General features: G+C 38.1%; 1 protein-coding gene across 1 annotated transcript in view; it reads left to right on the top strand.

Moving 5' to 3' along the window:
- LOC117476095 (cilia- and flagella-associated protein 46) overlaps positions 1 to 16,063 on the top strand; it is a 102,879-nt gene that overhangs the window by 44,480 nt on the left and 42,336 nt on the right. The window contains exons 23-29 of the mRNA XM_034122469.1: positions 3,670 to 3,801; positions 3,913 to 4,078; positions 6,188 to 6,260; positions 7,280 to 7,287; positions 14,437 to 14,564; positions 14,660 to 14,843; positions 15,728 to 15,866. Coding sequence (XP_033978360.1) covers positions 3,670 to 3,801; positions 3,913 to 4,078; positions 6,188 to 6,260; positions 7,280 to 7,287; positions 14,437 to 14,564; positions 14,660 to 14,843; positions 15,728 to 15,866 — 830 coding nt within the window. The remainder of the gene's footprint in view (positions 1 to 3,669; positions 3,802 to 3,912; positions 4,079 to 6,187; positions 6,261 to 7,279; positions 7,288 to 14,436; positions 14,565 to 14,659; positions 14,844 to 15,727; positions 15,867 to 16,063) is intronic.

The following is a 16,063-nucleotide window of genomic DNA, read 5'->3' as shown; positions in this document are numbered from 1 at the left end:
CTCTAAAAAAAGAAAATACTTTTCTATGAAAAATGCTGAATTTTGCATACATTTTGTATACAAAAAAAACAAAAACACTAATTACAGAGGTGTAGTCCAGTGCAGTTTAACAATGCTGTGATTATTTGGAGTCACTTTATCACATGACATGGAAGCTGTTAAAAATATAAGAAAACAAAGAAATAAAGCAGGAATGTCCAATAAATAGTCATATAAATTAGGAAAAAAGTATTTAAATCCAAATAAATTAGGTGAATCCTAGTCGTCCAGTGTTGTTATGAAATGCTGCATTGATGTGGAGTCATTTGGTTACTTGACAGAAGCTTTTGAAAAAAGTAACCACATGCAGTATCCTATTTCCACCTTCTTACCAATAACACATTCAAAAAAACATTGACTTAGAGACAGGGGAACCGGAAGTGGTACAATGCTAATTAATGTTCAGGTTTTAGGACTCATTCCTGCACCATTCTATGTATTTAAACAATCAGGAACTTAAACTGGACCTATCATGCTATATTTGGAAAATATATTGTAGGGCCATACCTATACAAAACATGTCTGTGAAGTTGTTTGCTTAAAATACCAAACAGATCACCCATTGTAGCCATGCCTCATACTGCTCATACCCCTCTATTGCAGCCCTGTTCCAAACAGGCTGATTCTGCTTTAAATGGAACAGCTGGTGCTAGCCACGCCCCTTTGTAGCGTCACGCAGCGTTCCCCTGCTAAGAGAGATTTCTACCGGGAGAAGCTCAGCTAAACGCTGCGGTGATTAAATGCCATATTATGCTCCCAACCACTTCAAGCTTTATTTCTGAAACAGTATGGAGCTCAAACCTTTCTCTCTCGCAGGGTTTACCCAGGGTTGCCAACTCTCACGCATCTGACGTGTGACACACGCTTTCACTCTCAATCTCACGCTCTCACACTGCCCAAACTATTCTCACGCCAAAAACAAGATGAACCGGCGATCGTTTTTGATTGGTTATTTACAATGTTGAGTTGACAGCTGCTCAAGCTGTCGATCCGCTCCCTCCCCGCCCCCACCACTCCTAACAACGTTAACAGACAGCAGAGCAGTGGGAGCCGGTTGGTTAATCCCCGACCCATATAGAGAGGCGAAGTCCCTCCCTTTCCGGGGGAGCTCCATGGGAACTTATTTCGGAAAAAGTATGTATTGAAGTCAATGGTGAGAGAAAGATTACCTTTCGATCCCGTTTGAATTGAGTCACGAATTACACATATGATGTTTGTCAATTTAAAAGATAATTTTGCAAGTCAAAAAAAAAAAATGTGTCGTAAAACTGTGAAGTAACACTTTTTTTTGTGTGAAACCGCTCAATGAACTACATCTCCCGTCTCGCACCACACACCAAGACGGCCGTCACGTTGGCACATTTCACCTCTTTCTTTCAGGATGAGGCGGAAAGTATTAAAAGAGGTGAAAATCACTACAAGTCTGGGCATGTTGAGAGCTGTACATACACACAAGGGGAGTTAGTCGTTCCGTAAGAGCCATGCAGGACCGGGATTCTGGGATTTGTAGTCTTTCTAGTTGCGTATTTTTCATAGTCTTATATTTCAACAGTTTTACGACAAACTGTGACTTTTTTGACATGGAAATTATTTGTTAAGATTGACAAACATCATATGTGTAATTCATGGCACAATTCAAACGGGATCGAAAGATAAGTTTTCTCTCCCCATTGACTTCAATACATATTTTTTCCGAAATAAGGTCCCATGGGTCGGAAGTAGATGGGCGGGACTTCGCCTCTCTAATGCGCATGCGCAGATCTAAGATCCAGTAGAAATGATAAAAAAGTAAAAGTCTGCTGCTTATTGTTCTACTAGGCCAAAATAGAGTCAAAGAGTATATGAGAGTGAGAGTGTGTTAATTAATATATTTGGCAGTTTGGAGTAAGTCTGTAGATTTGTTTGTGTGTGTGTGTTTCATGTATAGGCCTCTCACGATTGATTTTGTTGGATACATTTTCCCGGAAATTATTGCGATAAACGATAATATTGTCGGCACCGTTGTATGACCATTTTAGACCACTGACATAATGATAATATATAATAATAATTCAAGTACATCCTTTCAAACTGCTAGTCACATCCTCATGTAAATGGCAATTTCAAACTGGGTCAAAACGTGTTGTGCCCACATGCAAAGGTTGTACACTCTGGCTTATCCCTGCGTGGTATTATATAGTAATAGCAAACAGCTACGTTCAACTCCTTTAATGGTATATTGCAAGTGCAATAAGAAGCTACAGGGACGTTAATCTACGTCGGTAATATTAACTTTATTTAATACAACATTTACGGTACAAGATTTACATCATACAGCCCATGTAGTATAATATTTTACAAATGATGAATTACAGCAAACATGTGCAATATATCCATTATTACAGCTCCATATCGTAAGGCGATATGGGTCCGTTCTTATTGTGCATCCATGGGTAAAGATAAACGCATGTAGTGCTGAACACGTAACATGAACGTGCCGGGCGGCGCGGTCCCGTGGGTTAGATCCGCGTTCATAATGCCGAGGAAAATAACTCTCAGAATAACGTTATTAGCACATTTTACAACTTGAGGACCGAATGTTTTTAATAAGGGCTATACAAATGTTCATACTGGGTAGTTTATTTAGTTTAAAAAAAATTATCCAACGATTTACAGACGTCTCTTTCCCAATGTAAGTCAATGGGAAAAAGTGTTTCCGGGCCCAGCAACCTATACGGAAGTGTAGTACCGCCGTTTGGCCACAACGAATATTTTCCTCAGAGTCCGGCGCACTTCCTGGGGGCTTGGTTAGCACCCCTCTTTTTAAAAAAAAAATTGTATCGCATGATTGTCCATAGTTAATCGCGATTAATCGCAAATTAATCGCACATTTTTATCTGTTCTAAATGTACCTTAGAGGGATATTTTTCAAGTTTTTAATACTCTTATCAACATATGAGTGGACAAATATGCTTTATATGTTTGTTTATTTTCATTTGAACAATGACAAATATTCTCATGAATATTAAACACAACAACCTGGAACCTCATACAATAATACAGTGTGTGTGTGTGTGTGTGTGTGTGTGTGTGTGTGTGTGTGTGTGTGTGTGTGTGTGTGTGTGTGTGTGTGTGTGTGTGTGTGTGTGTGTGTGTGTGTGTGTGTGTGTGTGTGTGTGTGTGTGTGTGTGTGTGTGTGTGTGTGTCGTACAATGTCCCACCGTCTGGCTACCTGCATAAAGTCAAGTGCTCGGCGCAGTTGTCGGCGAAATGTCATTGAAACAGCTACTTATATCCATGTCGGTTTTGATTCAATTCATTTATTAAATAACAGTGATGGAGATATGTGAATGGGACACTCTTATAGGCTACCTATATCTTGAGAAAAGAGTCCGAGAGACTAAACAGGAAGTATATTTACAATATTTTACTAAACTAATCAAACCTTAACTACTAAAACATATATTAAATCAGTCTAAACGTTGGTGTAAAATATCTGAGATATATTAAATATGGAAAATTACAAGGGAAAATAATGGTATACATGAAATCCATTTCAGGGTTCAGATTCATTTTCACTTTTTTGTTGAATTATAAAGTTCTTCATTGATTTCATTTGATTGACAGCTCATCTGTCCCTCATATCCGTAGGTATGGCCTGCCTGCGGTGAACGAGATGCTGAGCAGTGCTGGTTGTTTGAGGGCTTTAAGTCTAGTCCATGAGTCCAGTGGAGATCTACACACCTACAGAGAGGCTCTGAATGTGCTTCTGTCCAGCCTCAGGTACTGTTTACACTCACTTTATAATGCCTTCTGCCGCTATAAACTACTTTTAAATGTTTTATTTCTTGTCTCACTACATCTTAAGTGCTTGATATCTTTCACCATCCATAGCTATGCAGAGAAGGCTGAGAATCCAGCACTGTGTGTTGCAGCTGCCAGACATTACTGGAACACATGTCTCCCCCTGACACACACTCCTGAGGAGAGATGGCAGCTAAAGCAGCCCCTGGAGAACATCCTGACTGCTCTGCTTCACACCAACGCCAAACATGCAAACGTATGGACTCTTTATTAGCCACAGTTACACTGTAATCCTCGTATATTTGCCTTTTTGTTGGTTCCATGTGTAAGCAGGGGCAGGAGTTGTTTTTCAATGATGCTAACTCAACTCAGAGAAAGATGTTCAGTAATCGGCCACCAAGTCAAGATGTAAACAAGGTGACAACTAGGCAAAACTAAATCATTTGGAGGTATGTTTGGAATGTTTGGAAGCTCCTAGTTCTTTATCAGAAAACATTACCATGGACAATGTAGTGTGTCTGTAGCAGTCTCCAGTTACAGGACTTGGATTCCAGTCACAAATTTGATGACTCTTTAATAAAATGAAAACAAAAATGAAAAACATTTGACTCAAAAACTCAATGTATAGGACTTGGACTCAAATCCAGTTTTAAGTGCAGAGACTTGTGACTTGCTGTTACTGATGAGATGTTGTCGCCAAGTTGTCAGACAAATATACATCCACACACAATGACCCCTTTTTTAACATACACAAAACATGTTATAGAAATTGCTAAACATAACCAGTATTTGATATTTCAATGAATATTTGAGATAATTCAATAGAGGGGTACAGCATTGTGGAGTACAGACATTTGGAGCTTTAATCCAGTATGCAGATCCTCTCAATTTTTCCTTCACAGAATATGTTTTTCAGCAACTGGCCTAATTATAGCACAGCCCACAGCTACCTATTCGTTGGTGTTCAACAACTAAGTGGAGCAAATGAACTCCTAAGCAGTAGCAATACAACAGCAGAGCATCGCAGGAAAGCACAGAAACACAGTCCACCCCCGGAAATGTTCCAGCCCCAGCATCAGAGAAGTCTTCACACTTTTACTCAGCTGCTGACTGAAAGTTTGTCCAAAAAAGAACCAGCAACAAAATGAAGAAGGGAGCAGAACGAGAACTGAATGACAGCCAGAATGACCTTTCATGTTCTGCCATGTCTTTTTAACAACTTTCTTTGGTTACTAGAGTAAAACAGGCGGCAAAGTTCTTAAAACATTCTCAGTCATCTTTAATTGATGACATAATTGATGAAAAACTTTCTTGAGGCTGCTACAGGGGAGAAATGTGAGAAAACAACAAGTGCTGCTTGCGGACATCAATCCAGCCAGGGGGGTAAACACTCATTCAAATTCAACATAACTTAAAATGTATAATTAAATTCTTATTTGGGAATATAGAACGGTGCGCATCTGTGGTGTGGTTTCCCACTTGCCCTTATTACCACGGGAGAACCGGGAATAAACAGGGGAAATTACCTGATACAGTCTCCTCTCAACAGACCTACAGTGCAAAAATAAACCTGTTTTTAGTCAATTATTCATATTTGTTGTCCAAAAAGACAAATACTCTTGTAAAGCATTTTTTGCTTAGGAAAAGTAATCTTATTTTAAGAATATATATCTTTGACTTAAAATATCTCATCTTATATTGAGCTAGATTTAACCAGTAGCAAGCTACAACAATTATTTGCATAAATTCACAGCAGTGGAACAGGATAATTTTTTCTTCTTTTGAGAGTAAAACCACTTACACAACTTCTTAATTTAAGACATTTGAAATGACACCTATGTTAAGATTATTTTTGTTTATAATTGTAATGTTTTCACCTATTTGATTAATTGTCAATGAGAGCTACCTTTTCCCATTTCACATAATTACTATTAAGAGAACTGCGGTGTGGTCTACAAACAAAAACAATGCGTAAAACCTGCTGAACATAAACTGCATGGCTACAGTGTCAACATGTGTCAAAACCCACATTTAAAAATCCATATGCAGACAGCAGATAGAGCAAGTAGTTTTCAGAAATAAGACTGCAATCTGAAAAACGCCATACTCACTGTGCACGCACATTCACTCCCTGTCAGTTGGGGTCCTCTACCTTACGAGGATAAGTGGACCAGTGCTGGTGCTGACTCTGGGAGTGAAGGGGGACTTACAGATGGGGGGACAGGGTGATTTACAGGGCAAGGTCAGATAGCAATTTACCGTACATCAGTGAGCCTTAAGTACAACCAACCCTCCACCACAACCAGTAACTCTGTCCTATCACTTTTATCACTTTTGTAGTGACTTATTCCCATCTATTTCTCAGGAACAGGGCAAAGTGAAAGGCTTGCTGACCTTGACAGCATTGCCTCCTGGGAGATCTAAACATGAAGCAACTGGTGAGTGCTAAAAGGATCCTGACATGGTTCAAATGTGAACTCTCCTTTTACATTTTTGTAAATAGTTTTATATTTGGTTCTACCTTCATTGCGAATCCCATTGTTTTCCTATGTATCCCAATACCATAGATAATGGATGGCATAACAATATTTTATTAATTCCACAAGTACAATCATGAGACATACTGCAGATATATGAAATAGGACAACCTGATCAACTATCTGCAGCTTTAGAAAAGGGGTCCTGACACTAAACAGAACGTTTTACAATATATATTACAAACACATATTTCATTTGAGATAGTTCATGCATTATATAAGAAGAAGAAGAATTGGACGATGAAACCTAGGAAAGCTACAGGCAGCTAGCAGTCCACACTGGTCCAATGGGGATGCAAACCGGCAACCCATTCTTTTCAAAGACCAGTCCCTACAGACTGAGCCACTGGCGACACCTTAAAGGTCCCCTATTATACTGTTTTTCATTACTTTATTATAGGTCTCAGATATATACAAAACATGTCTCTGAAGTGTTTGGCTCGAAATACCAAACAGATCATTGCAGCATCCCATAAACCCCTCTGTTTCAGCCCTGTTTCAAAAGTGCTGATTCTCTGTCTGTTACTTTAGATGAAAATAAGGAGCCACTCCCCACGCCCCTCTGAGAGAGATTTGGGTAAAAAGAACACAATAGGCGTACTTTTCCCAGTATAGTTCCGATATAGTTCCGAAAATGTGCGTTCACACCAAAGAAATCCAGAACTAGAACTTAGTTCATGAGAACCTTTTCACCCCCTTTTCAGTCCCTGCTAGAGAGCAAAAAGGAGAAAAAGGTTCCCATTTCTGATTGGCTGCATGGACGGATTGCAAACCACGCCCTGTAAAACTCCCAAAAAGTTTTGTGAAGCCGCCATTTTATTTTCCTCGCATTAGCATTATTAGCATTAGCATTAGCCCAACGCACAAACGCAGAGAGACTAACTTATGGCAACACAAAAGAAAACATGGGAGCGGTGGAGATGAGGAGGTGTCGGCGTTCTGGCGATTTACTCGGAAGGCTTCAGTAGAAGCTGCTGGGAGTCCCAGCAGCTTCTACTGAAGCCAGTCCCCAACTCCGGGGACTTCTGGCCGGGGACTCCGGGTGGCAGTATACGCCGTGAAGTTGTTTGCGGCCTGCCAGTAAACCCAAAGCAGAAGAAGAAGAAGTGACGTCAGCGGCTTCATTTGCCTAATCCTCCCTCAGGGACTTATTCCGGTGTGAACACGATCTGCTCTTTAGTTCATCAGAACTGAGTTCTGAGTTCTGTGCGCGGCAAAAAAAGCTCGCCAAAATGGCTTCACCGGTCTGGCAGTTTTTCAAGGTGTCCGAAAAAGACAATAAAATAGCTAGGCCTATATGCAACGTGTGTGAAGTAGAAAGAGAGAGAGAGATCAGGATCAGCTGCTGCTGACGGAGACATGCAGCTCTACCGGATCACAGCTCCGCCCGCTGTGACGGGCCGGTGAGCGGAGCAAAACACACACTAAGAGTTAGAACTAAAGCAATATAAAAATGAGCCCCATTAACTGAGTTTTAAACATCAGCATATATTACTGCTCAGTCCGGTAATTACCGGCTAACGGAAACTCTGCTACACAATTCACAATACAACACTTTAAATGGAAGATCCCCATAGCCCTATAGATTTTATTGTTTAAAAAAAGACTATCGCTTCATCATGAATCCAAAGTTTGGTGCCCACTACAATTATAAATATGAATATTCAAAGAGTATTCCATGGTGTTTTCTGATGGAGTAATACTCATGTTTGTTGTCCACAGCGGAGGTTAAATGTACCGCACTTCTTTCTGCAGATTGATATTACTGCACATAGTCCCCCTGATCCCCCTTAGCAACGGTCCGCTCTCCCTAGCCGCTGCTAGAGCTGTTAGCAAGAATCAACAACCTCTGGAATTTAAATATTGACGAATCGGAATCGAGTATTCAACGAAGTCGTGCCATAAAGAGAAATATGACATGCCAAAGAACACCTAAAACTATCCAAATACCCTTAAAACTAAACAAATAACCGTTATTACCAAATGGTCCTGAAATATACAGATGAAGCGTCTTATTTTGGACAGTTTAAAGTGCGAGGGTCGTGATCGGTTCATGCACGTTCCGTGATGGCCGGCCGGCCCCCAGTCAGACTTGATACCGCCCCCATGATAAATACATTTAATTATTGTGAAGCCAGCTGCAATGGATCATTGATCCACCAGGGGGTGCAGTGGGGTTCCACACTGGAGTCATGTGAAATCAACTTCTAAATAATAGATGTTGTTTAGTCGGAAAAAACGAACGAGCCGGCTCTCCCGATTTTTAATCCTAATTTAATCATCATCATTGATGTTTATGTTCACCAAATTGACATGAAATCACTGACAAATATGAATATTCTGTATTCAACTTCATTGAAACGATCAGGATGGGTGTTATTTTTCCCCACAATGACCAAGTCGCTGCAAATGATCCCATGTATTACATGTACATGGCCACATTCTCAACAAAGTTACGTAACGAAACATTCTGTATTCCTTGCTTACTTTTTATTTAATGCTTTATAACAGCTGGAATAGTTCGTTTAGAACAGGCACCTCACTCGCAATCTGCTCCTCCGCAACGCCTACCACCTACCTCCGGCTGAAATTATGAATGTACAGTAAGGCATAGTAATCATAGATAACACGGCAGGGTCCGTTACAGTTTGTTTTCATCTGATTTCAAATATTTCAAATGTCTGAAGTTAATAAATACATTCTCAGTGTTCAAGTCAATAATAGTCATATAAGAAAAGTACTGATCTAATAACAGAGATTTTATAAGGACTTTTCAATGTTCGACATCGCTCATGTGAAATACAGTAAACTGGATGTTGTGGTGCCGAGAGGCGGGGTATCAAAAGTACAAGCTAAACTTTTATTTAGCATCTGAACGATCTGAACACACTTGTAAACAACGTGATGCCCGGGAAGCGAAGACCCGGCGGAAACAGCTGGTCTGGTTCACTAAAATGTCCGTGTACAGTATATCTGGTACTAATGTATAGCGGATCTTTGTTAAGATCCATATGTCACGGATAGATATTATATATAGAGATGGGATGGCAGAAGGTGCTATATATATATATATAATTCCAAAGCTGGTAAAGACCTTTCAAATTTAGCAATAATAGTCATATAAGAAAAGTACTGATTTGTTCTTGAATATTATAATAAAATAAACACCGGCTGTTGTTATGCCTGCTGTAACGTTTACTTTCTCCGTTCTCCGCTTAAGTAATTATTACTTCCTGGTTAGCTTTCCGCTCGAAATTTAAATCTGAAAATGGCAAAATAACGGAGAAAAAAACGTTCACAGAGAAGACGACAACAATTGTCACTTGCACTTGTCATTTAGCATCTGAACACACTTGTAAACAACGTGATGCCCGGGAAGCGAAGACCCGGCGGAAACAGCTGGTCTGGTTCACTAAAATGTCCGTGTACAGTATATCTGGTACTAATGTATAGCGGATCTTTGTTAAGATCCATATGTCAGTAGAGATGGGATGGCAGAAGGTGCTATATATATATATATATATATAATTCCAAAGCTGGTAAAGACCTTTCAAATTTAGCAATAATAGTCATATAAGAAAAGTACTGATTTGTTCTTGAATCAACTTTTTTATGGAAAATGTTTTATGTAATTTTATTTCATTTTAAATAAAATGAAAGACATTCACAGTTAATGTAATTAGATATACATTATTAATGCCATACATTTTTAAATGTAATTAGATATACATTATTAATGCCATACATTTTTGCATAAATATTTATTCAGTATGATAGCTGTCTAACAGAAGTTAAATCCATTTCTCACTTATTCTGACAATGTACTTAACCCCAAATAAAAGAACCCAATAAAAATAGTTGTTAAATAATAGTGAAGTCACGTTGTAATAACAATAATTCATCTCTCTCGGTTTTTTTTGTTTTCTTTGTGTGCTTTGCCAAAAGCCACTGTGTCAAGTGTCCTAGTTGGGTTACCGTAACGAACAGCAGCCGGCTCTCGATTTTTAATCCTAATTTAATCATTTATGTTCGCCGAATTGACATGAAATCACTGACAAATATGAATATACTGTATTCAACTTCATTAAAATGTTATTAACGTGCCTAAACTCAGTAATTCACTAAAAATTACTGATCCCTCCGCGTCGCGGAGGGATCTTGATCCCTGGGTGTTATTTTTCCCCATAATGACCAAGTCGCTGCAAATTATCCCGCTTATTACATGGCCACATTCTCAACAAAGTAACGACATGACTCCCAATATTAATTAAAATGCTTTTATGGATTTAGAAAATATTTTTATTGATTTAAAACATAGTTCTATGTATTGATTTAAATTTACATGCATCCGCTAAGAAAAATAGTCCGTTGTTACCGTTTTTTAAACAGTCAGAATGAAACGGCAGCTCTCAGCTGTGTGTTCACACTCCTAACTCTGATCTTTCTTTTCCAACAGTTAAGTTAACTGTAGGTTACTCTGAGTGACAAGCTTACAGTTAGTGAAGTAACACTTTTTTTTTGTGAGTCACGACCTCGCTGTTTCATTCTAACATAACGCTCCAAATATGACTGTTTCCACTCGGACTTCAATACAGCAACACCATTGTTTGGTTTCCATGGTAGCGTGTCTCTTTAGTAGCGTGCACTCCTTTCCTGTAAATTACAGGTCCAGCCAGGCAAAACAGTAATATGAAATATGAACGTTAGTTTTTAACTGAAATGATCAAATAAAGTCAAAATGTCACAGTGTTTACAAACATTGACCATACCGTTCACCAGCCCCCACCCCACTCTTTGTTTAAAACGAATTGGCCATCGGAATGTGTGTGTCCCAACCCCCCCCTGTGATATCTCTTCACAGGGGGGAGAGAGTTAGACGCTCGTGAATTGTCAACGGGGGGGGGGGCCTCTCTGCACGGAGGAGCCGCGGAGAAGTGAATCACAGTGATCTGCTATTTTAAAGTAAATTCAACACATATCGACCCTAAATATAGCATATATTAAGAACGAGAAAGTGTTAACATCGTTTTTTGTAAACATATGACCAATGTGCGAGGGTGATGACATCAGAGCATCGTCCTATGGGCTTAGCCCCGGACAGGTACAACAGGTATTCACTCAGAGGGGGGGTAGTTACCCATTTACATGTCAAAAAGCAACATACAGTAGGCGGGTGGGGGATGGTGAACGTTTACATTTCTCTACAGCAGTGGTTCCCAAACTTTTTGTGCCCAAGGCACACCAAAGGACAAGTAAAAATCTCAAGGCACACCTATTGTGCGAAATAGCCCTTATAACACGTGTTATCACTCATATCATGTAAAATATCTGTAAATGTGCATAATTATTTACTAATGCCAAATAAAATGTATAGATAGAACAATCAGTGGTTCAAGTTAGTATATTCCTCAGTGTAACATATCCACTAGTTGCAAAGCTTAAACATTTTTATATATTTTTTTATTTTAAGGGAAAGGATGTTTTCACTACTCAGTTTGTCAACTATGTTACGGACAAACTTGATGTCATTACAATCATTTGATTAAGTCCTGCACTTCAAGTAAAATCAAATTTGAAAGGCTCTTGAGTCTATTCTACCATATATCCAAAGATTTTTTAAAGTTTAAAAAATAATTGTATTAAAGTTTTGTTTTTTCATGTGATATGTTCAGCACTGTCATTAAGTTTAGGGATATTTTGTATTATAAAACTACCATACAGGTCATTTTGATAGTTTTAAGAGATGTCATGTAAAACTCCAACCTGTGTAGATATACATTATACTATAAAGGATATCAGAAGCACTATTTTAGATATTTTAAATTTGAAAAAATGAGGTGCAACATAGTTAACAATGAAAGTCAAACATTTGACGCAAATAACATAGTTGACTGGACACATTATTAACCATCAGCACTATGTTAATTTCAAGGCAGAAGTGCAAAATTCCATTGATAATGATGTGTAATGACGTCTACATGTCGTACAAATTGTCAACTAGGTTACCTGTCAACTAAGTTACTACAGTTATTACAGTACTGGGTAACTCAGTTGACAGGTAACCTAGTTGACAATTTCCCTATTTTGACCCATCATTTCAATGGTAGGCCTTGCCTGGATGACCACATGTCATTTTCTTGAACAGGTTAACATCACATTTGCACATATAATTGAATTAAAATCATTAAACAATTGTAAACCATAACAATGTACGTAACATTGTTGATTGTCAATGAGTATATTAATTGACCATGTGCTATTATACATAAAATATTGTAAAAATGTAGAGGACAATCACCACAGTGTGTTCAAAATGTCTGCCAAAGAGGAACATGGCATCATGTGATGCTGGTGACATGGTATTGGGACAAACAATTTTTGAGTTAAAGGGGGAAGTTCTGTTAGTAACATAGTTGACAGAACTTTTGCGGACATTCATATATTAAGATATTTAAATTATTTAAAGGGGGAAATCAATTAAAAATATGTTATTATTCTTTAGTATTTAGACTTTTGAAATAAATGAATCATTTTTTAAATTTACTTTAATGGTTTTTATTCATTATTTTGAATCCAAGACACCCTCAACTGAAAAACGGACATAGCAAAAACTGACAATTTAAGAACATCATGACACATTTCAAGCTAAATAAAGCATAGGATGCACATAATGTTTGTGTGATATTATAACATGCTTTCCAATAATAGGCAAAATATGATATTTTTGAAGAAAATAGTTAGAATAATTATAATTATCATCAATGGACATCAATGGACATGGAATGTACCCTAAATTGTAGAATCACTCAGCAGTTACATACACCAAACCTTCCAGTTATATTCCTATCAATATTATGAAGGCTTTTACAGAAGGGTTTGGTCATATATAATTCATAGCCTGAATTATATAACATTTTATACCTAAAAACATGGTGAAAATTGATATTTTAGGGCTGTTGACAGTATTTTCTGATTTATGGAGTGATACAAAGAGATATCCAAAATCCCTTCTGTAAAAGCCTTAGATACTAATATGACTACAAAATGAAACAATAATTTTGATCCTGGCTTTATCCAAAGTTCAGATTTCGGTTCCTGAAATGTGTTAAAATATGCGCATATTTCATGAGATAATGGTTCATTTGGATATTTAAACATGCTATTTCAGAAAACTTGTAATACAAAAAACAATTGCCTTATTGTAAGTAATTAACTGGAGAAATATTTAGCTGATATCTTTAAGTTAAAAATACCCTATTCACCTGGGGTGTCTCGCCTTAATTAGATGTTTGATAAGTGCAGATCACATAGTAAAACACGTACACAGATACATTATTTTGTATTTTTATTAAATTCGACAATGTCAATTTCACTTTCCACTATGTCCACCGTTGTTTTTCACAACCAATGGCAGAACTTTATTGAGGCCTGTAATTAGTCAACTACAGGTCTCTTGAGTCAGTCTTTTTCTTCCAAAAAGCTTGTGACAAGATGTTATTGCTCTTGGGGCATTAAAAACAAGATTTTAACTTTAGTTTTTTATATAATATCTGCATTTTCTATTGTGAAAAACTAAGTCTTAGTTATTTAATATATAGCGCCATCTCCTGGTTAAACCCTGAAATTGGAGAATAGTGGGAGGGCCTAACATTCCTGAATACTGGTCTTTGGCAGGCAACTGGCTGGCAACTGGCTGGCAGTCGGCAGGAAGCTGTATGCTGGGGTCCAAAATAAGAGGCTCCATCTGTATAGTTAAGAACAAACACAACACTAGGGAAATTATTGCCATCAATTAAAATGCATTTCAGAGTAAAGTGAACTTGTAGAGAAGTCCCCAGGCATTTAGTGTAGTCAAACTTTGACATATTTGCTCAAAAATTGCTTTAAAGACAGACACAGATTTCTAAGATGACAATTAAACTTTATGCATTATTTGCATTTGGGTGGGCTATATGCATGGAATGTATTCTACATTGTTGCTTACATTAAGAACAAACCCTTACAGTACATCACTGATCTTGATATGCATGTGATGTCTGTGTTTTTATGTCTGCTCCTCCTATGTGACGATGAAGAGGATCTTACCCTCAGAGCAGCCATTTACGGTCTGTTGCTCGACATCCACATTGATAAAACAGACTGGAAAAGTGCGCTGCAGCTTCTGGACCAAGCCATTAGAGACATGCCATGCACCAAACACAGGCTGTGAGTGAAAAAAATAGGGGGGGAGCAGCTATGAGAGGGCAGCTGGGGAGACTGATTGACAGAATGAAATCTAACTGTCCTCTGTGTTTTCCCAGACTTCTTCTGAAACACAGAATACTGATTAAAGCGCGACTGGGGGAAAGCGTGCTGATTGACATGCAGAAGATACAAGATGAAGGAGAGGATTGCTGTTCACACATGTGGCACCAGGTGGCGCTGTGTGCTGACGACACCACCCAACAGCTCACCTGCTATCAGACATCCATCACCTCTTTGTCGGTAATACATCTGTTCTGCAGCATTTTTACATTATTACCCAGACCTCATATATCAGCAGATTCATTCATTATTCAAATGCAGTACAGATATAATACAGAATGAAAAAGATTGAAAGAATTGACTCAATGACTGATTGTTGTAGAGAATGACCATCAGAGGGCAGAGAAAAAGTGAGCTACGAGGGCTTTTTTAAATGATAAATAAGTTAGAATAAATGTATTTATATAAACATAAGAAGTTAAAATAGAAATCTCTAATAAAATACAAATATTTATTTAAACTTAAGAAGTGTGGTTCCTTAAAATCAATCTTCTATTTATTGTCTATGAAGCAAAAAGTAATACTTGATATCATAAACTTTAGATTACTTTTTAAATGTATAGCTTTGAGAGAGAGTGGCTTATTTTGATACATACTGATAACACTTTTCCAGGCCAAGGAAATGACATTGGTATCATCAATTTGGTGGTGTTCCCTTTTATTGTTGCAAAGGTGTTTCATTCTACAGTTTATTTCTTATAAACACTTGGTGTTAGAGGCATACAGTGAGATTACAGTGTATAAAAAGAGCTTAGCTTAAGGAGTGAAGTCAAAATGTATGTTCCTGTGTCGTCCTTTTGCACTTAGCAGAGACACTATTTCTATCAAAAGCTCTAGCACCATCATGAGGAGCCATTGTGTTATTGCAAGATTGTTTTTAAGTGTGCATTGCAACAGCAGGAAATACAGTAGTAGATCCTCTGAATATTCATTTGGTTTAAGATTAAATGAGTATGTGATACCATCCAAAGTCACTCAAATTCAAGCTCCAGGCCACATTAAGGACTATTTCCTGTTAACAACCATGAAAGATGTTTTAAATTGACATCTGTGTTTGTGGACAGAGTGCAGAGACTCAGTGGCAGAAGGCCAACCTTCTGCTGGAGTTTGGAGAGTGGCTGTACTGTCACAACTTCCCCAAAGCTGACGCCCATCACCAGGTTCAGTGGGCCATAGACATCCTTCTACAGGCAGAAGGAGCAGGTACAACTCATTGACTCATCTTGTTCATTGGAGCATGACACTACTTATACATTTAGTCGATTACGCTACTGTGTATTCTAAAATCTAAAGGATAATTCAAAGGGATGGTTAAGATTCTTTGAAGTGTGATTTGTATGCTTATGCATAGTCAGTGTTTTACCTACAGTAGAAAGTGGTCGGCACACCCACATTTTGGA

The sequence above is a fragment of the Trematomus bernacchii genome, unplaced genomic scaffold, assembly GCF_902827165.1.
Source record: "Trematomus bernacchii unplaced genomic scaffold, fTreBer1.1, whole genome shotgun sequence".
Classification (NCBI taxonomy): Eukaryota; Metazoa; Chordata; class Actinopteri; order Perciformes; family Nototheniidae; genus Trematomus; species Trematomus bernacchii.
This window is presented reverse-complemented; position numbering and strand designations above follow the sequence as displayed.